The 23,223-nt window shown below is 45.1% G+C and overlaps 1 protein-coding gene across 12 annotated transcripts in view; it reads right to left on the minus strand.

Annotated features, from left to right (window-relative positions):
• Positions 1–22,851, minus strand: part of EPN2 (epsin 2) — a 51,096-nt gene extending 28,245 nt beyond the window's left edge. For 11 of the 12 annotated variants that reach the window (XM_074553226.1, XM_074553220.1, XM_074553225.1 and 8 more), the window contains exons 1-2: positions 22,684–22,851; positions 201–974 (exon numbers count right to left, since the gene is read on the minus strand). In XM_074553226.1, the coding sequence (XP_074409327.1) occupies positions 201–795 (595 nt within the window). In that variant the 5' untranslated portion in view covers positions 796–974; positions 22,684–22,851. Of the gene's footprint in view, positions 1–200; positions 975–16,563; positions 16,671–22,683 lie in introns of all 12 variants that reach the window. The other variant, XM_074553227.1, reaches the window with a different exon arrangement.
• Positions 22,852–23,223: the final 372 nt, after the last annotated feature.

Here is a 23,223-nt window from a genome sequence, read left to right on the forward strand (position 1 = left end):
TTTGGAACTGACAGCAAACAAGGGCTTTGCAGATCGATCCCCATCACTGCACACGTCCTGCCCAAAGCAAACATTCACCCAGGCACAGCCCAGAGTGGATCCAGAGGGACCCCAGACCCCTCCCTCAGGCACCACTCACCCCCTCACCCCCAAGGGCAGCCCTCCAAAGAAAGGGATCTGGCTGGGTTTGCTGTACTTACAGCCATGGTAGGATGCTGGGGACCCTCCAGATTTGCCATACTCCTGCTCTGAGTAGCTGGTGGACAGGTTGGGCTGGCTGGAGCCTCGGCCAAAGGTGATCTGGTTGCTGCCCACCCCAGTGGCCACCTGAGCCATCCTTTCTTTGGTCTTCAGGGCTTGGGCCCTCTCTGTCTTGAGGCGCTCGTCGTCCTTCAGAAGGGACACCAGCTGCTTGGACTTCTCCCTCACGTTGATGCCCTGGTCCTTCCCATCCCGATCGATGTACTGGAAATCTTTCAACGTCTGGATAGCAAAAATATTCTCTTTACACTGCTGGGCCACCCTCTCAGAGCCAGTTTTAATCAGGTAATCTAAGAGAGTCAGGGCCTTGTAGACGTGTCGCCAGTTCTTGCCGTGGTCATTGAGTCGTTTCCAGATCATGCTCATAATTTCAGAGAAGGCCACAACATTGTAGGTCAGATCTGCTATTTCAGTCATCAAGGAGCTGGAAGGACCCCAGGGGTCATTTGAGGTCGCTTCCCGAACTTTTATTTCGGCCTCTGAGTAATTGTTCACAATGTTCTTCATCTGCCGTCGGATAGACGAAGTCGTCATTTTTATTTCCCTTTTTCCCAAGACAGATCCCACAACACAAACAGCACAGGGCTAAATTTGCTCTTCCAGGAACGTTTCTGAACAGCAAAGGCTCCGGAGCAGAGGCGTGCTTGTGACACGTTCCACTACAATCATTTCCTCTCCTCAAGAGAATGACACAGGAAAATGAAAATCATGACCTGAGCGAGGAAAGAAAACAGAGCAGGTTAGTTGGCTCTGATTGTTCTGCACAGCCAGCAAGCCACACACACTCGGGAGAAATTTTCCTAGATTAATTTTTTCCTCCTCATATTTTTTCTGATTTTGAAAACAACTTGTTCTTCTCACGAGTCACATTAAACACTGAAGATTAAAAACCTGAAGTGCTGAGCAAAACAAAAGCATGAAGATAATCATGCTGATACAAAGGCAAAATCTGAAAAGCAAACCAGAAACAAAGTCCCAACCTGGAGATTTATTTTCCAATGTAAAGCCTACCTAGAACTTTAAATTACAGAGCTAAGGTGAAACCACATGAGGAGTTCCATGTTCAGCAGGAATCTGCACCCAGACAGAACAAGCAAATTTCCAAAAACTCAACCAAGCCATTTCTGCAACCCTGGATATTTTAAAGCCCTCTCAGTCTCAGGACAGAGATCCTGTGGCCCAACACACTCCAGCTCAAGGTGACCTTTCATGATAAGTAGATCAAAAGGAATTTTTTTGTTCCCAAATGCATTTACTTTGTTCATTTGACAACACTCAGCAGATCCACACTTTCTGCTCTGTGTCTTTCACACAGCACTGAAGAATTTTTAATTCTAAGAGAATGGAATTGTAGAGGCAAAATGCCTGGCAAGAAAAGGCAAGGACAAGGTGTGGAGCTGGAAAGCTGGGTCAGTTCTGGAGTTAAGGTCACTGTTGCAAGTAAACAGAGGCCCATTAAGGTGTGGAATAAATGAGTGGAGCAGTGGCAGATTGGCCATTGCATGGACACAGAGCAGCCCTGAGAGCACAAACACTGGGCAGGGACTGAACTGAGCTGGCCACGTTCACAGAGATGCTGTCCTGGGGTGACGTTATGATGCTTGTATATCCCCATTCATCTGTTCTGTGCCTTTAAGACCGGCACTGAAGAGTGGAAGTTTTGTTTGGGTTTCTCTTATCAGGACACAGAGACAAGCAGTACACAGAGCTGGTTTTTTTTTTACTTCCAGCTTTGGGCTTGCTGCTTTTGCTTGCTGCTTTTGCTTGCTCTCTTTTTCTGCTCTTGCTTCTGCTCTGCTTTCTGCCTCTGATTATTAGCTAGTTCTAGCTAAACAGTCCACATTGCTTCCTGGACTGTTTCTCCTCTCCTGTTCCTGTGACCATCTCGAACCTGCTCCGCACTGGGACCCGGGAACACCGAGGGTTTGGCTGCAGCAGCTGGCCCAGCGCCGGAGGGACTGAGAACAGAGCAACCACCCCCCGAAAGAGACTTTCTGATTTTGTCATCTTTCTCAGAGCGGTGTCATCGGGAATTGTTCATTTTGTGTGCTGGGGGGTGCGGGGCCAGTCAAATAAACAGGTTCTTTCCACCTCTCTCTGAGGAATTTTTTCCCGAACCGGTTGGGGGGAGGGGCCGTGTGGGTTTCGCTTTCTGGAGGGGCCCTCCTTTGCAGATTCTTTAACAAATTTGCCCTAAACCAGTACAGATGCCCATCCAGAGATGTCCTTTAATGTTCCTCCAAACACCCCAAGAACCAACCAGAGACACTGGGGACAAGGAGAGCACAGATTTCAAACCTGACGTTGCTGTAATTCTCCTAATTGCTACAGTGCCATTTCCATGCTCAGATTAAACTCCCATTTCTTGGGATACACACAGTTCTTCTCCCTGTGCATTCATTTCACCTGCCACTTTATCCCTCAGCAGCTCTCCATCTTTCATCATTCCTTTCAATTCAAGATTACATTCAAATTTGACTGATTTGCTTCAATTTAGCCATCTTATTATTCCAGGCCAATCTGCTGAAGGGAATTTTTGCAAGAGCACTGATCTCTGGCAGGACACTTGGCTGGGAGAGCCAATCCTGTGAGAACCAACATTTACTCCTAACCCCATTTCCTGTCCTTTAACCCACTGCAAATCTATGAAAAACATTCCTGCCTTATGAAAGTTTTATTTCTTTCAAGGCCAGGGATGAGAGGCCTCCCCAAAATCTTTTTACAAGCACACTGCAGGAGCAAGTGTCTCCTCACCTGGGTGTATCTCCTCAATCACAGACAAGTTTCTTACTTTACAACTTCACAGGCTTTTGGAAAAATCATTTTAATACCTCACATGTAAAAATCCCTGAAGAATTAACCACCCTCAAAACACAACTGCTTCCCTTTTCTCTCTCTTGCACCAAATCCAGCCATTTTTACACAACAGCACAGGAAAATACTCCAAGTTTCTTAAGCTTTGCAAGTAAGAACAACCCAACCCTGGATCACTTCTGGAGTTGATTAAATGCAACACAAAGCAGTCAAGGCCTAAAAAAACACAGCAAGGAGCCTTCATTCCCTCCCATGACAGCCCACTAGGAAAGCAGGCACTTGGTTTTGGAGAAGAAACCAAAGGAAGAACTCCTTTGGAAGCTTTTCTGAGTCTGGAGCAGCACTTTGGAAAAACAATCCCAGAGCAAACACAGGAGGGAACACACTGGGTAAAGAGAAACCAGCAATTCACACACTTGCAGGAAATTCAATATTTCACTTGTTGTTCTGTAACAGACTCAAACCCATCAATCCATCAACGCTGAGGGATTCTTCACTTTCATATCTTCAGTCCTGGAAACCAAGGCCTTCCATGAGAGAAACATTAAGGGTTGTTTTTTCCTTTTCTTGATGGACATGTTTTCATCTTGCTCTACTCATAGCCCATAAAAACCAACTTATTCTAAACCTCATGGGTTTGGAATAAGGGGATGGGTGACAGATGGGAAGGTGATGGAGCTGCTGCACCAACACTCAGGGCCCTGAACTGGCACTGACCCCAGAGCTCTGCTTTGCTCCCTGCTTTACCCACTCTGCTCCCTCACCACACAATGGAAGCTTTCTCCTGCATTATTCCAAATCTTGCAGCACCACAACAACTTCTTTTATCATTAAACAGATCAAAAAGCCCAAACTTTATCATTAAACAGATCAAATACCCCAACTGCATAAAAGAGGAAGAGTTTCTATCACATTCTAACAAATTCTTACACACAAAGTTTAGATTTCTTTTTTTTTTTTCAGTGAATTAACTTCTCACAACAAACCACAAGGAAGCACAATGCACGTGCAACTTCAGCAAAAATGTGAGTTTGCATTTTTAACAGCAGAGTTGCAAAGAAAGCAGAAAGTGAGACCAGTTGATTAAAGCTGTTCCTGGTTAGCAGGAAAAAGGCTTGAGCAGATTTCTGTGAAAATGAAACAGTTCTGTCTTGGGGAGCCTTCCTCATTTTTGCTCTTGGTCCTTACAAGCCATTTTCTCTGATTTTGAGGTATCTGACATTTCCAAATGGCAAAGCAAAGAGATGTGCAGACAAGAGGGTGAAGCTCACCTGTGTCAGCAGGAGGGAACACTAAAAACTGGAGGGAAACACCTCGTGCCCTTCTCCCTATTCCAGCAGCTCCATCACACAAATCATGAATTCTCCTGGTGCTCTACTACACACAATGTGCAGACAGAAGGAATTCTTGCCTCTCATCCTCATCTCTCTCACAAGAGATGAAGCTCAGTGCATGAAATCTGCATGAGGAAACATCTTTAACTTGCTGAGACTAACACAGAACCAAGGCCAAGCCACAAAGTCCTTCATGAACTCAGCTCAAAGCAAACAGCCCCACAAATCCACCTATAGACAGGCTTTCAGCAGAATCCATTCACACCTCTGGAATGCAAAACTCCAACCGGGATTTGTCTGCACTGATAAAATGCCCTTTGCATCAGCCTGAAGGTAAATATCTGCACAGCCCAGCTAAGCATGCACAGGAAATGCATGAAAAGCTTTTAATATCGAGCGTGGAAATTAACACTGAACATCAGGAGTTCAGCAGACATTTGCATAAAATTTTAATTAACAGTATTACAGACAACATATATCCTTAGATTAGACATTTACTGTAAGTCACATGCATCAGAAGGGAGGTTTGGAAAATAGCTATTAATTCAGTCTGTGCTCTGTATCTGCAGAACATCAATCTGCATAAAAATATCCCAGCCCTGCTGCCTCCCCTCCCAGGGCAGCACACACAGATCTGCTCTCCCTGCTCCCATGGCACAGGCAGGAGATGCTCAGCACCTGAATCCAGGAGAAATCAGGGAATTCCTGCCCATCTGCAGAGAATCAGGCTCAGAGAAGCTGCTGCCAGGTGTTGAGTGAGGAATCTGACAGACACTGACACCACACCTGCACACACAACCCCAACCCCAACGAGAAGTCAGCTCCTATTTATGCCAAAGAAAAAGGATTCCCATTGCCTGACACTAAATTCACATGTTGCTTTTCCTGGGATAGCTCGTTGTGTGTCTAAACCCAAACCCACTCATTTTCCACAACCAGCTCAGAAATCAGAAAAAAACCCAAGCACAAACCTTCATATAAAAATCAGGAATATAATACATTAAAAAAAGCCATTTTTCTCCTACTAAATCCACACTGCTAAACAGATTTTCCAACTTTACTAATTCTCTGATTTTTTTCTTTCTTCATAAATTATTCTCAGAGAACAACTGGCTGACCAGAGGGTACCACTGCCCTGCCTGGGATAGAATATTCAACTGCAATCCCAAAACCAAACAGGAAAAGGGGCAACTGTGCATCGTGGTCACTGAGAGGAGAGAAGACACTTGGCACTAGCCAGAAAAGCCAACAAGCAGAACACTTATTAGCTCTCTCTTGCTATTCTACAGCAGAGAAAACAGCAATTCATGGGAATAAAACAGCAAAATGAAGAGCCTGAAATTCCCATCAATGCCCTTCCTCAAGCTTCAAAATTATTTAGGAAACGAGTTACAAATACAGATTGGCAAAGGGTTTGGAGAACAGGGTTAACTCCAGATGAAAGGTTTCAGCTCCATTTTTCACAGCTTAAATGCTTGTCTTCAGTGTAATTTCTGAGGAGAGGAAATGGTTCAAAATTCAAAGTTTTGGAAGCTTTCCACTCCCTTTTACAAATGAGAGAACAAGGTCAGCTTTCACAGACAGCAGGTGGCCAAATTATTTCTTTATTTAAAGAGTTAATGCTGAAAGATAATTCTCCTTCAAATTTATGCATATTCATGAGTGCCAGGGTTTGATTCTGCACTGGTTTTCCAGTCCTGTCTCAGCCTCACTGAGGGAAAGCAGCTCCAGCTTGAGCAGACTTTTAGCTCTAAAAGAGATTTACAGACACAAATCTGGTTCTGTTTTCCCCACAGCACCTTTTGTTACTCCTGGTCTCCTTAAATTCCCAGGATTTGAGCTCCATGGGGAGCTCATTTCTCTGAGTGGATGGGAAGGGGGGGTGAGGAGCAAATCCCTGACCTGCCTCACACAGCAGCACCACCTGGGCACGTCCTTTTGGGACCTGCCAGCCACAGCTGCTGGGCCTTTGTCACCCCAGATCCCCTGGCCTTGTGGGGTTCTGTCACCCCAGATCCCCTGGCCCTTGTGGGGTTCTGTCACCCCAGATCCCCTGGCCCTTGTGGGGTTTTGTCACCCTCAGCTCCGCCAGTCTTTGAGGAGTTTTGTCACCCCAACTCCCCAGGCCCTTGTGGGGTTTTGTCCCCCCAGCTCCCCTGGTCTTTGTGGAGCTTTGTCACCCTGAGCTCCTCTGGCCTTTTTGGGGCTTTGTCACCCCAGATCCCCTGGTTTTTGTGGGGCTCTGTTCCCCCAGTTCCCCAGGCCCTTGTTGGGTTCCATCACCCTCAGCTCCCCTGGTCCTTGTGGGGCTTTGTCACCCCCAGCTCCCCAGGCCCTTGTGAGGTTTTGTCACCCTCAGCTCCCCTGGTCTTTGTGGGGTTTTGTCCCCCCAGCTCCCCCAGTCTTTGTGGGGTTTTGTCACCCCCAGCTCTGTTGGCACTTGTGGGGCTTTGTCACCCTCAGCTCCCCTGGTCCTTGTGGGGTTTTGTCCCCCCAACTCCCCTGGCCTTTGTCCCCCCAGATACCCTGGCTTTTGTGGGGCTTTGTCACCCTCAGCTCCCCTGCCCTTTGTGGGGTTTTGTCACCCCCAGTTCCACCAGCCCTTTTGGGGTTTTGTCACCCCCAGCTCCCCTGGTCCTTGTGGGGTTTTGTCCCCCCAGCTCCCCAGGCCCTTGTGGGGTTTTGTTCCCCCAGCTCCCCTGGTCCTTGTGGGGCTCTGTCCCCTCAGCTCCCCTGGCCCTTGCAGTGGAACGATGGCCAGCAGGGCAGTAAATGTGCCTGAAGGGCTGGGGCAGGGACAGCTCTGCCAGACCTGCAGATCACCACCACGACCCAAATCCGACCTGCACCAGGAGCTAATTTTAGGATTACAAGCTTTGACAACAGCTCTTTAAAAATAACACATTCCTCCTTCTCCAGCCAGGTCAGGTGTCACCCACAGTGCCACCTGCACTCTGGGCATGTTTGCAGGCTTGATGTCCTTTTTTTGTAGTTGTTCACTTACTAATTTTTTAAGAATATTTAAATTTTTTTTTGTTTAAGAGGTTATTGATCAATCTAAATTGGCTGATTGGTTTTCTATGATAAGACCATAAGACTTTGCAGAGTATTAAGACTAAATTTAAAGACTGGTATTTAAGATAAATACTTTGGAGAAATAGAACAATGAGAGATGCATTGCAGTAGGAGCCACAAGGGTTAGTTTTAGATTATTGGCTTTAAAGCATCTACAGCATGGTGTGGCTAAAGCTGATAGACCAAGAAACTCTTATATTGTCATTAAAATACAATATAATCTATTGTAATTAGGAAATAGTTAACTTCTGATTGTGATGGTGTGAATTATAACATCTGTATTGTCTCACCCTTTTCGTAAGACCGAAAATGGAATAAAAGTTTTTAAAATTCCTCTCAGTGACCCCATCTCTGGGTCAGGAAAAGGGCACTGTCTGACATGGGCACATCTCAGTCCATGCTCCATGCAGCAGGTGTGAGTGAATATCAGAATATTGCAGAATTACACACCAGGGTGAGGTCAGGCCATTACACACTGAAGCAGAAATGCCAAATGCACATTAATCCAACAGGGCAGTGAAAATCTTCCCCAAACTCCCCAAAGGAATTTGTTCTCTGGGGATTACCTGCTTCAAGGAAAGTATTTCATCTGTTTTCTCACTAATTGAGTTGAAAAAAATAAAGAGACCACCCAATGTGTGTCTTGACAACCTGAAATAAATTCAGCTTACCCAATATACCTGAATTGTATTTTCAACTCAATTAAGGGCAGCAGGAGCTTCTCTCCTTTCACATTTTCCTTTTGGAAGGAAAGAGGATACCCAGCACTCTTGCCAGAGGATGTGCCTCAGAATCTATTACTAATTAGAAAAGTCCAGCCTTGTCACTTAGGCTGTTATGGGGTGACAGGCACCTGCTGAAATCATCCTGAACTCAGGAAGAACTGCAAAAAATACAAATGTCAGCTCCCTTCTTTAAGCCCCAGTGTTTTCCTACACAACTGCAATATTTAAAATTCATATTCACCTAAATGTGTGCTCACGTATCAGACTCCGTATTTTGGGGATGTATTTTGGGAAGATACCTGCTACTTAAAATTACCTGATGATTTCATTAACTAAATTGATTTTGCACTTTTATTAACATGAAGCAAACGTCACCAAGTGCAGTTTCTCCCATCCTCCTACACACCAGACATGAAACCACATTAATACACTCACTAGGCCAGAGGCAAATGCTCACCATGACAAAGATTAGGGGGAAAAACACTTTAACTCTCCATGTTACTACTGGGAGAAGCTGAAGGATTAATACTTTCATTTTATGATATGGATTTCTAAGGAAAAGGATTGTTCAAGAAGTACAAGATGCCAAGAATACCTGTCCATACATCCAAACACTATTTTTTCCATTTTAATTAAGTGTGCTTCCTGCCAGCACAAACTACAAGCCTGCAAAGAAAACAGAGATTGATTTAATATCCTACTTACATTCATCAATGTCCATTCACGGCATAAAATTTCAAGTGCCTTCCCTCACAGCCACCGGATTTTGCACAATCATCTTGAAAAGCCACCACAATGTCTTAATTCAGCTATCAGAGCAAACATCAGATTGCTGTAAAGCTCAGAAATTCAGGTCCATGAGCTGTCTGCTCATGAGTTAAGGTGAAAATCTGTGGGGGCCTGAATATATGTTGTATTGTGGGATCTGTGTGGGTCCGAGTTGCTCCAAACGAGCTGCAGCTCGTTTGGAGCAACTCGGACCCACACAGATCCCACAATACAACATATATTCAGGCCCCCACAAAAATCCTTCCCTGGGAGGGTGGGCAGGCTCTGGCACAGACTCCCAGAGCAGCTGGGGCTGCCCTGGATCCCTGGCAGTGCCCAGGCCAGGCTGGATGTGGCTGAAGCAGCCTGGCACAGTGAAGGTGTCCCTGCCATGGCAGGGGTGGCACTGGATGGGCTTTAAGGTCCCTTCCAACCCAAACCATTGTGGGATTTTGGGAATAAATTGCTGTAAAATTGCAAAGTGGGAAACACATCCCAAAATCCTCCCTGCAGGAAGGTGTCACAGAGAAATGAGGGCCTTTGTCAGGGATGAGCCGTTTGTCGGTGAGGGGAGACTCAGACACTCAATATGAGTGATCAGCAAATTCCGTTTATTGAAGAGAGCATCAGACACTTATACAGCGAGCAATAAGCTCATGAATATTCTGTAAGCCAAGCAATCTATTGGTTAAACTATACCATCAACTCTTCCTCATTCCTTAGGGGTTACATCTCTCTTTTCTCATATCTCTTTCACTGTTTGTTATTATACCACAGCTAGGCCCAGGGACACTGCTATCTGTGCAGGTCTTGGAATTAGCCATGGTTTTGTACTTTTCCATTTTCTAGCAGCTAAATTCCCATCAGGAAGGTTCTGGCCCAAGCCAGGGCTCCAGAGCAGGATCTGCTGCTCAGAGGAGCAGTGAGGATGGGATTCCCCAGCTGCTGCCCCACAGCAGGGACAGCCCCAGAGCCTGAGCCCTCACACAGCGCAGGCAGGGGCACAGCCAGGGCTGGGGCTGTCACACACCACAACACCCAACCCATCCATGCCAGGGGCACTCCAATTACTGCACAGAACCCCCCAAACACGGGGAGCACCAGGCATTTCACCAGCAGCCTCCAGTTACAGCTCCCAGGGCCAGGCTGCTCCTGGGGAGCTCAAACCGGAGCTGCAGTTGATGGTTCAGCTTCGGGACTTGGTGACTGTGCAAGGACTGCACATTGGGGTTCTGGGAAATCTCCTTTTCCTGCCTGAGGACAAAGCAATTCCACATTCCAGGAGGAAATTTGGTCCTTCACTCTCCAAATTACCAAATTTCATAAAATCTTAGCCCAGCCCTTTTCCCACCCTGATTTTAGCTCTGTCCTGCAACACCAAATGTTCACCTTTCCCTCTGACTCCTCCATATCTCTCTCTCTTATCTTTTCATACTGCACACACCACAGGCTCCAAAATCCCTCCCAAACCAACCCAGCTGTCTCCCTGTTCCTCTCAGACCTGTCTGACGTGTCCTGCAATTCCAGAGCAGAGGTGCCAGCTGTGCCACCAGCAGCCTGGATCCACACTGCATTCCGGCTCCCAGGAAACAGAACTCAAGAATAATGAATCATATAAAAATAATTCTCTTTGGTCAACTTCTGTGGTGCCCCAGTTCCTGATTCTGAGCTGTACTTTTAAGTTCAGCTTTGATGGAAGTGAATCACTTAAAGATTTTTTTTTTAATATGAGCACATTTGACATAAGGATTTTGCCTCATTCTTCTGCTTCAAACTTTCCAATTCCTTCATTCATGCCCAAAAAAGAGTCATCCTTGTTGTAATAAATAAAATATTAGTTATTATTGTATTATGATTTTGTTGATTTTTGTGGAATTAAGAAAAAATAAACTGGTTTGAAAATGCCAGTGAATCTCACATTCTCCTATGCAGATATACAGAAATTTTCAGCTGTCAGCATAACAATTCCTCAAGTTTTCTGAATCCATCCTCCAGCAGCAAAACTCTACCTACTCTTTTATCTATTCTGGATATTTAGACGGAAAATGATTTGAGTGGGAGGCAGCTTGTTCGTTTCAAAGAGGATGACAAAGACTTGTTACTCAAAAGCATCTGTGCCTGTTCCTTCATTAAAGGTCATTTTCTTGCAGAGAACATCTCCTACCCCTCAGCTCTGATACCCTGCAAGCAGCAGCTGGATCGTGGCCTTGGGACTGCAGAGATCTCCTAAGGAATCCACATGGAAAAGGCAATACCCACCTCTGTTTCCAAAGCAGTGATTGTGCTTTGGGATATGTTGAATAAAATGCAAGAAATCCCTGGTGCAGCTCTGCTCCTCCCTGTCCCTCCCAGAGCTGCCTGGTGATTCTTGTTTTCACCATTGTTTTCATGCAAGTCATTAAAAACATTCCCATTTAAAGCAGAACACAAAAGTGGCTTAAAAACTCAGCCACTCCATTTTCTCATTATGATTTTTTTTTTTCCAAGAGCTTTCCACCTAGTCCAAATGCACAGAAGAAATTCTGGCCCATTAACATCCATCAGGGAGCAGGAATGAATTCATCAATATTGCTCCAATCCGTGGGCACTGTGCTGAATCATTTGGTAACTACATCTGCAGCAGGAAGGGCTCACCCAACCCAACCCTGCCCTCCCTGAAGGAGGAAAAATGAATTTATTGAGATCTCCCTCAGCTCTGGTGGTGCCTCTGCACACCAGGATTCCCAAAGCCATCAAATCCTCCATGTCCTCCCTTGCCAAGCCACCTTGCAAGGAGCTTTCAGAGCTCTTTCTTTCTAGAAATGATACAAAAATTTGGTTTTTTCCCTGCTTTTTAATGTGCAAATATGTTAAGCCTTAAATTGAGTATTTAATTTGCAAAGAGAAAAAAAAAACCAAAAAACAAAAACCCCTCCTCCACACCAGGTTACTGCAATCATGCTGAACTGCGATTTTATTTTTGTGTCTATTTACAGACAAACTTCTTCCTCCAACAAGTTTTCCTAACAGTGAAAGTTTGAAGCAGAAGAAAAGCTAAAAAGCTCCCAAAATCAGCTAGTCTTAAAAGAAAATAATTCTCAAGTAACACGGAAGTTCAGCTGCCAAAAGAAAGCCCATACCTGTGGCTGGAGCACGACAGTATTAAGTTACTGCTCTCACAACAAAGGAAAAGGAATTTATTCTTGCAAAAAAAAAAAATCAGCCTTAATGATATAAACAAAATTATGCTTAAATGTAGATTGGGAAGGACCCTGTCTGCTTTGCCCTGCCCAGGGATGCCAAGGCTGGTGGGCTCTGCACTTTTCCTTCTCTCCAAGTCCCCTCCTTGTGTTTACACTCTCAGCCCTAATGGTGTCTCTAATTAACCCCAGAATAATTAGGGTTTGTTAAGGTAGCCCTTCCAGAGCAAGCACAGCCAACTGAGGTCTCAGCACTCTGCTGCCTTAACACAGAACATGCACTCACACATGTGCCTGCACATCCTCAACTCCCACGGCTTCATTCAATTAATACTATTAAATCTTTAATGCTTGCCTTCAAAGGCTCTTCTTTAATTTTTAATAGCTCTCATAGGTGAGCACCAATGTTTTTAAGTCTTTCTGCAATATTTTAAATAAACTCCTCTTTTCTCGCCACTTTGATGTTTGCCTTTGTGCCAAACCTCTGCTCTGTGCAGCTGCTGGGACTGTTTTGTGTGCAGGGATGACATTACAAGCTCCAAACGCTCTGTTCATGGAATCTGGGATTTTTTTAATTCCTCTCACCTGCCCTCTGGGCTGGGAGTTGGCACCAGAGCAGCTTTCATGCAAACAATGGAACGCAGAGGAGAGGACAGGCAGCTGGAGGGAGGGGGCTCATTTGCATCTGTTTAGCATGGGAGAGGCAGGCGGGGCTAAATCCTCTCGTACCCGGCGTTCCCAGGCAGGCAGAGAATGCCAAAGTCACCGGATTTTACTGAAATACTTAAAACAGGAGTTCTGACAAAAGGCTGGTCAAGCTGGATGGAAGAAGAAGCCTTGTGGCATCTAAAGGCACATCCATTTCACACATTAATGGGAACAGAATGTGCTTTTAATTCTCCCTTTCTCTCACTCCAAATTACCTTGAGACCCCTCCCCACCTTGCCCTGCCCCATTTCTAAATTTTGAATTTGTGAGACGAGATAAAGCTCTGACAGAACATTTGAGGTCTTTCTGTAAAGGATAAACTACAACAACAAATGAAAAAGAAAAAACCCAGCACAGACTTTCCTCCTCCTATAAAGTTTATTTTTCTTCTAAAATAAAACTAAAACTCAGCATTTCCAGGGACAGGAAAAGGCACTATAGTATTATATACACTATCCAAGCTGACACAAAAAAGAAGAGATAAGAAGAAGCCTTGTGGCATCTAAAGGCACATCCATTTCACACATTAATGGAACTGAATGTGTTTTTAATTTTCCCCTTCTCTCACTCCAAATTACCTTGAGACCCTTCCCCACCTTGCTCTGTCCTGTTCCTAAATTTTGAATTTGTGAGACAAGAGATAAAGCTCTGACAGAACATTTCAGGTCTTTCTGTAAAGCACAAACTACAACAACAAATGAAAAAGAAAGAAAAAAAAAACCCAGCACAGGCTTTCCTCCTCCTATAAAGTTTATTTTTCTTCTAAAATAAAACTAAAACTCAGCATTTCCAGGGCCAGGAAAAGACACTATAGTATCATATACACTATCCAAGCTGACACAAAAAAGAAGAGATAAGAAGAAGCCTTGTGGCATCTAAAGGCACATCCATTTCACACATTAATGGGCACTGAATGTGTTTTTAATTCTCCCTCTCTCACTCCAAATTACCTTGAGACCCCTCTTGACCTTGCTCTGCCCCATTTCTAAATTTTGAATTTGTGAGACAAGAGATAAAGCTCTGACAGAACATTTCAGGCCTTTCTGTAAAGCATAAACTACAACAGAAACAAAAACCAGCACAGGCTTTCCTCCTCCTATAAAGTTTATTTTTCTTCTAAATGAGAAAAAGAAAACCCTTCTCAAAATAAAACTAAAACTCAGCATTTCCAGGGCCAGGAAAAGGCACTATAGTATCATATACACTATCCAAGCTGACACAAAAAAGAAGAGATAAGAAGAAGCCTTGTGGCATCTAAAGGCACATCCATTTCACACATTAATGGGCATTGAATGTGTTTTTAATTCTCCCCTTCTCTCACTCCAAATTACCTTGAGACCCTTCCCCACCTTGCTCTGCCCCGTTTCTAAATTTTGAATTTGTGAGACAAGAGATAAAGCTCTGACAGAACATTTCAGGTCTTTCTGTAAAGCATAAACTACAACAACAACTGAAAAAGAAAAAAAAAAACCCAGCACAGGCTTTCCTCCTCCTTTCAAGTTTATTTTTCTTCTAAAATAAAACTAAAAATCAGCATTTCCAGGGACAGGAAAAGGCACTATAGTATTATATACAATATCCAAGCTGACACAAAAAAGAAGAGATAAGAAGAAGCCTTGTGGCATCTAAAGGCACATCCATTTCACACATAAATGGGCACTGAATGTGTTCTTAATTTTCCCCTTCTCTCACTCCAAATTACCTTCCTTGAGACCCCTTTGCTCTGCCCCGTTTCTAAATTTTGAATTTGTGAGACAAGAGATAAAGCTCTGACAGAACATTTGAGGTCTTTCTGTAAAGCATAAACTACAACAACAAATGAAAAAGAAAAAAAAAAAACCAAAAACAAACCAGCACAGGCTTTCCTCCTCCTTTCAAGTTTATTTTTCTTCTAATAAGAAAAAGAAAACCCTTCTTAAAATAAAACTAAAAATCAGCATTTCCAGGGCCAGGAAAAGGCACTATAGCATTCTATACACTATCCAAGCTGACACAAAAAAGCAGAGATTAAAAGCCTGGCTGGAAGCCAAAGCATCCAGACACAATTTCAATTTTGCACAGAGCGTAGAGAACAGAAGTGTTCCTGCATCCAGGATGTTGGAGCATTTCCTGCACTCACACCTGAAAGCAAACAGCCCCAAAACCCAGGGATCCCCCCAGAGGGAAGGTGTGCTCACATTCTGCCTGATCCACAACAACCCCCCCATAAAGCCAATTAAAACCACAATAATAAACACAAGCTACAAAACTCTCCTGCTGCTCCTCACTCCTCACCATTTCAGCAGAGCACTCCCCAAAATTCCCCATCTCCTGCATAAAACACGTCCTGACTTTTAAAGCCATGTAAATACTCCTGGAGGCATCCTATGGTTGTGTTATGATGAAATGAAATATCCACAGCCACTACTGTGACACCAAAATGGCAATTGCAGCTCTCAGTGTGTTTAAAGCAGCAGGCCAGGCAAAAGCAGATTATTCACTAGGTAGTCAAACGTAAAAGAGAGCCAGACATTTCAGTCTGCCTCACAAAGGGGGCAGCGATTTGTAAATTTTAAACACAACACTTAAGCAGTTTTGCAGACTAAAAAAATCCTTTGATGATTTACCTCAGTGCTTCTCTGCAATAAACCAGTTTAAAAGTGATTTTGCTGTACTGGAGCTTTTAGACTTCAGCTTCTCTACAAGAATTCTGAAAGCCAAGTCAAAGCAATTATAAACATTCCTGTATTTTACTTCCTTATTAAAGCTTCTCAAGAGAACCAGTAAACATATAAACATAAATATCTTTCAGAGGAGTCACCCAAGTACCAATAAAATCTTCAGAAAGCAGCAGCTTTGCTGAAAAAGTATGAAATACCACAATCATAGCCTGGTGCAAGGACAGTCATGCTGTTCTTCTGAGCAGCAGATAGAAATTTCTGCCTTAAAAATATGCACAAATTGAAAATATTCTCCAAAATTACAGTATTAAATATTGATTTCTGATCTGCATTTGCATACTCCTAAGAAAAGCAGTCTGTCACCTATGCTGTTTATCTGAAAACATTCCAACAGAGCATTATCTTGACTTTCTGAGAAACTCTTCTAAATTGGTAGACAAAGTTTAACTTCATGAACTCTGCTCAACAACAGCAGCAAAATATAGTAACACTTCTCACAGGTAATAAGCATTCCATCCTTCAAAAAAAAAATCACTGCAAGCAGCTGAACACTGCAAGAAGCAATCAAACCCCTGCAAGAAGGCAGGATGGGCTCAGAAGGCAAATATTTCATTAGATAATACAACAGAGGGGAGTTTGTGCTTTCCAGTGGTCATTAGAGAAAGAGTTTTCATCAAATAATTAAATACCTGGCCAGGGGCATTTTAAAGATGCATCAGATCTTCCCTGGATGTGAACACTGAGGGTAATGCCTGATAAGGAGCCTCTAACCAGACATTACCAGTCACAACCCAGCAATGGCACAAAATGGGAGGGTGCTCCTCTGATTAATGAAATGAATAATTAAAAATATTCAAGTTGTGTTTTCCAGCTAGCAATTGCAGTGCTTTCCTTTGCGTGCAGCACGTGGCAGAGCACGCTGTGCTTGACCATCCCCACCAGGGAACAGGCGTGTTAGAACAGCTCTGCAGATAAGGATTAATTAATGATCTTCAATTCTGCCTGATTTCATAGGTTAGAGCAAACATCTCTGCCTTACTGCTGTTGTCACAAGCCTCATCCCTGTCCAAACAGAGCTGAAAGGCAGTAGGAAAGCAGCTTCAGCAGCAATTGGGTCAACAGATTTGGCTGAAGAAATCCTCATCACTAAAAAGAAAGAAATAAATAAAAATCAGAATGACAAAACTGAGGTGATGCTTGAGGAACCTCCTGGAACAGAATTCCCACCCAGAGCTGAGGGATTCCTTGTGCTGCCATCCCTTTAAAAAGATTTTGTTTGGTCTCTCCCTGAGGAATATCAGAACTGTCTGGTTCAGTTCTTTCAGAGGGGTTTGTCCCACAAAGGTTTTACTCGTGAACTGCACAGCTCTTACACCACTGAGCAATTTACTCATGCAATTACTCCCAGTGGACTCAGAGGAACTGGGTGAGAAAGAAGGAGCTTTGCCAACCTAAAGGTTGCACAATCAGGGGGGAAAAAAACTTCAACCAAACCAGGGAGGGGGATAAATTGCAACTGACAAAAACTACAATCAAGAAATAGCTGGTGACAGATTGTTATTTAAGTACAAGGAAGTGATTTAAACACGAGCAGTTGTAATAAGATTACACGATTCTCTATTAAGATTCTTAAAATGTCTTTGTTCTAGCAAAGCTCTGAAAAGACCATTGCCCTTGCAAAGGTTCAGAAACTACTAAATTGATGTTAAGTCTAGAAATTAATATGATTTGGGAGAATAAAGATAAAAACGTAAAAGAACATCCCAGCCATCATTAGTATTTTTCCCTAGCAGGGGTACCAGGTCTGTTGTAGCATTTCTTGGTGGCAAAACTCAAACCCATCCAACAGAAGTAGCTGGCTTTGCCTGGGTTTCTGCTTTTAAATAATGAAAACTCCCAGGTGGAGTGTAGAAGCCATCACATTATGTAAGTGACATCTCCAGAAGGGCAGGGGAGTCTCTATGAGGTTACACAGGAGAGAAATTAAATCAGTGTTTGGCTGCTGAATTTTAGCCATGACCCCCAGACTCCACCATGAATTTTAGTGATTTGTTCTAAAACTCCAGTCCCCAAAATTGGCCATAACTCCTGCAATACTGAGAAGCAAACAAGACAAGGGAGTCTTCAGATTTCTGTCTGGCAGGGTGAACATAAAACATCTCTAACTAAGGTGTCTGGCGTGGCTTTAAACTCATAAGCAGCTTTGAACTTTCAAAACAATAATTTATTACTTAATTTGTATGAGTATTGTTCACTGAGTGCTGCATTCTGAGAAACAAAAAAGCCTCAAAGAGCCAGGAGAAACAGCACAGAGGCCTTCTCCTGCCTGGGCCACCCTCCAAACTCTCCTGGACCTCATGAGCATTTAGGATTTATTGGATGGTGACATGAGAGGCTCAGGCACTGCAAACAACATGGGAAAACTGCTCTGGGAGGAGAGGCAGGAGCAGGGGGGGAGGAAAAGAAGGAGAAGGAACAGGGTGGAAGGAAAGGAAGGAACAGGACAAGGTGGAAAGAAAAACAGGAGAAGGAGCAGGATGGAAGGAAAGGAAGGAACATGGTGGAAGGAAAGGAAGGAGCAGGAGCAGCATAGGAGGAAAGGCAGGGGCAGGAGCAGGGTGGAAGGAAAGGAAATAACAGGAACAAGGTGAAAGGAAAGGCAGGAGCAGGGTGGAAGGAAAGGAAGGAACAGGACAAGGTGGAAAGAAAAACAGGAGAAGGAGCAGGGTGGAAGGAAAGGAAGGAACATGGTGGAAGGAAAGGAAGGAGAAAGAGCGGGGTGGAAGGAATGGAAGGAAAAGGGTGGAAGAAAAGGTAGGAACAGGGTGACAGAAAAGACAAGAGAAGGAGCAGAGTGGAAGGAAAAGAAGGAGCAGGAGCAGGGTGGAAGGAAAGGAAATAACAGGAACAAGGTGGAAGGAAAGGCAGGAGCAAGGTAGAAGAAAAGGAAGGAACAAGAAGAGGGTGGAAGGAAACTGCAGAGGTCTCACACACAAATTTCAGCTGATCACTCCAGACAGCTCAGGGAGCTCTACTTCTGACGGTGGAAGGAAAACTGTGCCTTGAACACAATTTGTATGGATCACAACAACAAAACAAGAGTGTGTCTGAGACTCCTTCCAAGCTCCCCAGCCACCTCCAGCACAGAACCCAGATCAGGGAGCCTGCAAGGCGGAGCTGCACCAGGCAGGGCTGGCCCCGGTCTCACCCAGAGGCAGCTGCACCCCCACTGCCGGCAGGACCTGTCCGAGCCTGAGCTCCCACCCCGCCTGCTCAGGGCTGCGTTTGGCAAACCCAGGCACAGGGGGCGTGAACAGCCCAGCCTGGCCTTGAACACAAGCTGGAGGCACCGCTTAGAGGCATTGATGTTAACAGCCCTGGGTGACAGCAAACACAGAGACTCACTATTAACAATTAATGTAACACAGGGTATTGGCTCTGAGATCAATTCAAGTTCAGTTTTTGTAATCATACCAGAAAAATGAGCTGGAAATTATCTATACAGAGGAAAAGCGTCTTGCTAGCATAACTCAAAGTTGTATTTCCATATAGAAAGGAACAATAGTGAATTACAAATGGAATTCTGCAGACATCCTCAGTGCCAGTGCAATGAACAAACACAAAGTACTTCTATACTGATTTTCTAATTAGTATCATTATTCATACAAGCTTCACTATTAGATATTTACACAGAACCCAATCTTGGTAACTTAAGCTACTCTCCTTAAACTCTGCCTACAACCACTGGTTACCTACAGAAAACACCACAGAACCTTCTGACCCAACAACTTCACCTTTATCAATGGAGCAGCATCATAAAATGAAGCAAACCCCAAATTTGGAAACCAGAGACAAAACTGTTATTTGTAAAATTATAAATACAGAATACCAGTTTTCCTGTAGCTTTCTACCTGCTGCACCGCTCACTGAGAGGCTCAGCCCAAGAGCCACTGAGTTCTAGATCCATCCTGAGGCCCAGAGTCTCTGAACTCACTCACATTCAACCACTCTGAATTCTCTCCCCACGCAGAACAGGAAAGCAGTCCTGTACCAACAGCTGAAGTGATTAACTCAGGCTTTCCAGGGTCTGCCATTGAGCACAGCCCAGCCTGTACCAAACCTGCAGCACACCAACGCCAGCACAACCACAATCAGCCCCGGCGGGTTTGATTCCAGAGCACAGCAACCCGTGTTGTTCTCCTCCATGGAGTCTCCTGCCTCCTTAATGAGCAGCCAGGCTACTGAAACACACAAAAACCTGCTGTTCTTTGAAGCACTTAAGCCAGCAGGATGCTGGTACGTTTCGATATTTTCCCCGCACAGATCAGAGCGAGGCAAAGTGGGAAAAGAACATTACAGGCGTTCCTACAAAGCAGGCACATTTCATTTTCTATTAGCAACATCCCAAGGGACACTTTAGCACTCTGCAAATATGGCCCTGCAAGACTGGGAAGTTGCTTCCTGAGTGCCAGTCATTAAAGAAAGGTATTAGAGTAACTTATATTCCTCTACACCAAGCAAAAGCCAGAGTCATTTCCCCATCCCACGTAGGAGACCTAAGAAAAGCAAGATCAGGAACATCATAACTACTCTTTAATGTATTTCCCCTAAACTGATTATCATTTAATGATTGTTCTCTCTCTCTCTAAAGGAAAAAAAAAAAAAACAACAACCACAGAAACAAAACCCCGATTTCTGTATCAAGAGAGACTATCAGCATTTTTATGAAGTAACAAATTAGGCCTTTGGCATTTCCCAGCAGTGATCCAAGATTTGAGGCTTCTTAAAAGCTCCAAGTTTTAAAGCAATCAAATGGCTGACAGCTGGAACAAAACTAGCATGATTAACCAGTTATGTAAATAATGATGTGGTCAGTGCAAGATGAATTCATTTCTGCTGCCTGCATTACACTGGACATCAGATGTTTGTGAACCCTTCATTAAATGTGACTGTAGAATAAATGCAAGTGAAAGCCAACATGAACATCACCAGCCAGGCTATCTGACAGGCAGGGCTCTCTCCTCTGCTCCTTCCACACCCATCAGGTAACTCATAAACAGCATTTTTATAACCCAAATATTACCCACCACTGCTTAGCTTCTACCTAGGGAACAAGTCTGCTTTTTCTCAGAAGTCCATGGAGAGAGAATATTTATTTACAAGGGCTTGGAGTGCCAGGCCAAGAAGGAACAGCTTCCCACTGCCAGAGAGCAGCACTGGATGGGATACTGGGCAGGAATTCCTCCCTGGGAAGGTGGGGAGGTTCCCAGAGAAGCTGTGGCCACCCCTGGATCCCTGGAGGTGCCCAAGGCCAGGCTGGACCATTTCTGGAAAAACCTGGGATAGTGGAAGGTGTCCCTGCCACAGCAGGGTGGGACTGGATGAGCTCTGAGGTCCCTTCCAACCCAACCCGTCCCATTCTGGGATTCAAAGATCCTGGGAGCGCTGCCCTGCATTTCTCAAAGGCTGATAACAATTTCCATTCCTCAGCAGATGTACAAGTCAAGCTGCTGTGTCAGAGAGCTGTTGTGACACAGGTGAAATGTTGCAGAGTAACTCCATGGAATAGAGGAAGTTACCATCAGCACCCCCAAGCCAAACTTCCTCAAATGGAGCCCACAGTCAATTTGGCCTTATCAGAATCCGCCTTCAGGAATGCACACTCATGGGTCATTTCTGCTTGATAATTTTTGATAACATGGTTAAATATTTAATATGGGGAAGTTTATCTCTGAAATTCTGTCGAGCTAGTTTACCATTACTTGGAGTCCATAAAGGAAAATTTATCAAAAGTTTTGATTCCTCCCAATAAAACTCTACACTTGAGTTTGTTCAAAAATAACACATCTGAGAATCAGCCAAGACAAACATATTTAGAAGTAACTCCTAAACAGGCTGCATTTTGCTAAAGATACCATTACAATATATTTCTGATTTTAAAAAAATCATTCATCCCACATTTCACACCCCAACAATACAATTTCCTATGACCTTGTGTCTCACAAAACACAGCAACACACTGGAATTATGCAAGAGTTCTGTGTTACCATAAAACAAGCATTTCAGTGGAGAGAATAATAAAACTTAATCCCGTGGCCTGATTTGCATTTTGAACTCCTCAAGTCAGACTCTACAGCCCGTAACATCTGCAACAGCTTCACAATCCTAACAAGTCTTTTAGGCCTCCTGTTGAAAATGGATGAGCATGTAGATAATTCAGGTTATTTTCTTAATAGATGAGAACAAGAAATATGTCCAATTTAAAATCTCACTTGGCTTTTCAGATCAGTATACCGTACTTGAGAAGGGGGAGGGGGAAGCATTACACACCCATAAAACTGAGACCAAACGCTACCAGTCTTAAAGCCTTAGAGCTTTAAATCTTAACATGAATATTTTAACATTTACATTAAAGCCTTACGGCTTTAAAATAGGGGACTTCCATTGCGGGCAGCCTGTGATAATTACTGTTTCAATACATTTCACAGCAATAATGTAATACAGCTCGCTGACTACCCAACCCTAATCTCTAGCATCACAGGTACTGCAGGTAAAAAATTTAAAATATATATATATATAAGTATGTATCGGTGTAAATATATATAGGGAGAGAGAGAGAGAATATTACAGAATCACAGAATTATCAGGGTTGAAAGGAACCTCTGGAGATCATCTAGTCCAAGCCCCCTATATAAAACAGACCCTTAAAAATCATTAAAAGCATTAACACACATCTCCCAAACAACGACAGCACTGAAAATACAACAAAATATCCCCGGCCCCGCCACGATGGAGGCGAACAACGCCGGGGCGGGGGTCGGACCGGGCGGAGCGGAGCCCCCCCGCCCCAGCGCCGCCGCCGCCGCCGCCGGGAGCCCCCCGAGCCCGCAGGCCCCGCCATCCCCCGCAGCCCCGGGAGGCCCATCGGGAGCCAGGCCCGAAGCCGGGCCCGCGGGGGCCCGGCCCGTCCCCGCCGCCGCCCGCCCAGCCACCCACCGGCGACAACAAAGGCGACCGCGGCCCCGCGCCCTCCCCGCGGGGACCCCCGGGGGCCCTTCCCGCGCCCACCCCGCGCCCCGCCGAGGGGAAAGGCGGCGCTGCGGGGGCCGCCCGCCCGTTCGTCCCGTCCCGTCCCGCGGCCCGCGGGAGCCGCGCTGACCTGCGGGCGCGGGGCGGGCGCGGTGTCCCGGTGTCCCGGTGCCCGGCGGCCGCGGGCTGCGCTTGACACCCACACGCACCATCCAACATGGCGGCGGCGGCCGCGGGGAGGCGGCGGAGGAGGCGGAACCGGCGGCCGCGCGCGGCCCCGAGGCGCGGCCGCGCTGAGGGCGGGGGGGACGCGGCGCTGCCCGTCCCCTCCTTCCCTCCCTTTTCCCCTCCTTCCCTCCCTCTTCCCTTCCTTCCTTCCTCCCTCCTGGCGCGGCTCCTCGCAGCCGGCCCCGGCGCCAGTGCGGAGCGAGGCAGGATCGGCCCCCGGGCACGGGCGACGTTGTACGGGAAAGCGCCTGGGGAAACTCCTCAGGGGTCCCCCAAAAAACCTGTGTGAAATAATAAAAAGCAACTCTATCATTACAAAATAACTACATTTATGGGTCAGGGAACGCTTTAGGGAGGGTGCGGGGCAGGGTTTGATGGAAGGAGGGCGCTTGGGGATCCCCTTCACTGCTTACAGAGCCGAGGAAGAAGTGGGTTCAGGGCT

This window comes from Zonotrichia albicollis, chromosome 16 (genome assembly GCF_047830755.1).
Source record: "Zonotrichia albicollis isolate bZonAlb1 chromosome 16, bZonAlb1.hap1, whole genome shotgun sequence".
Lineage (NCBI taxonomy): Eukaryota > Metazoa > Chordata > Aves > Passeriformes > Passerellidae > Zonotrichia > Zonotrichia albicollis.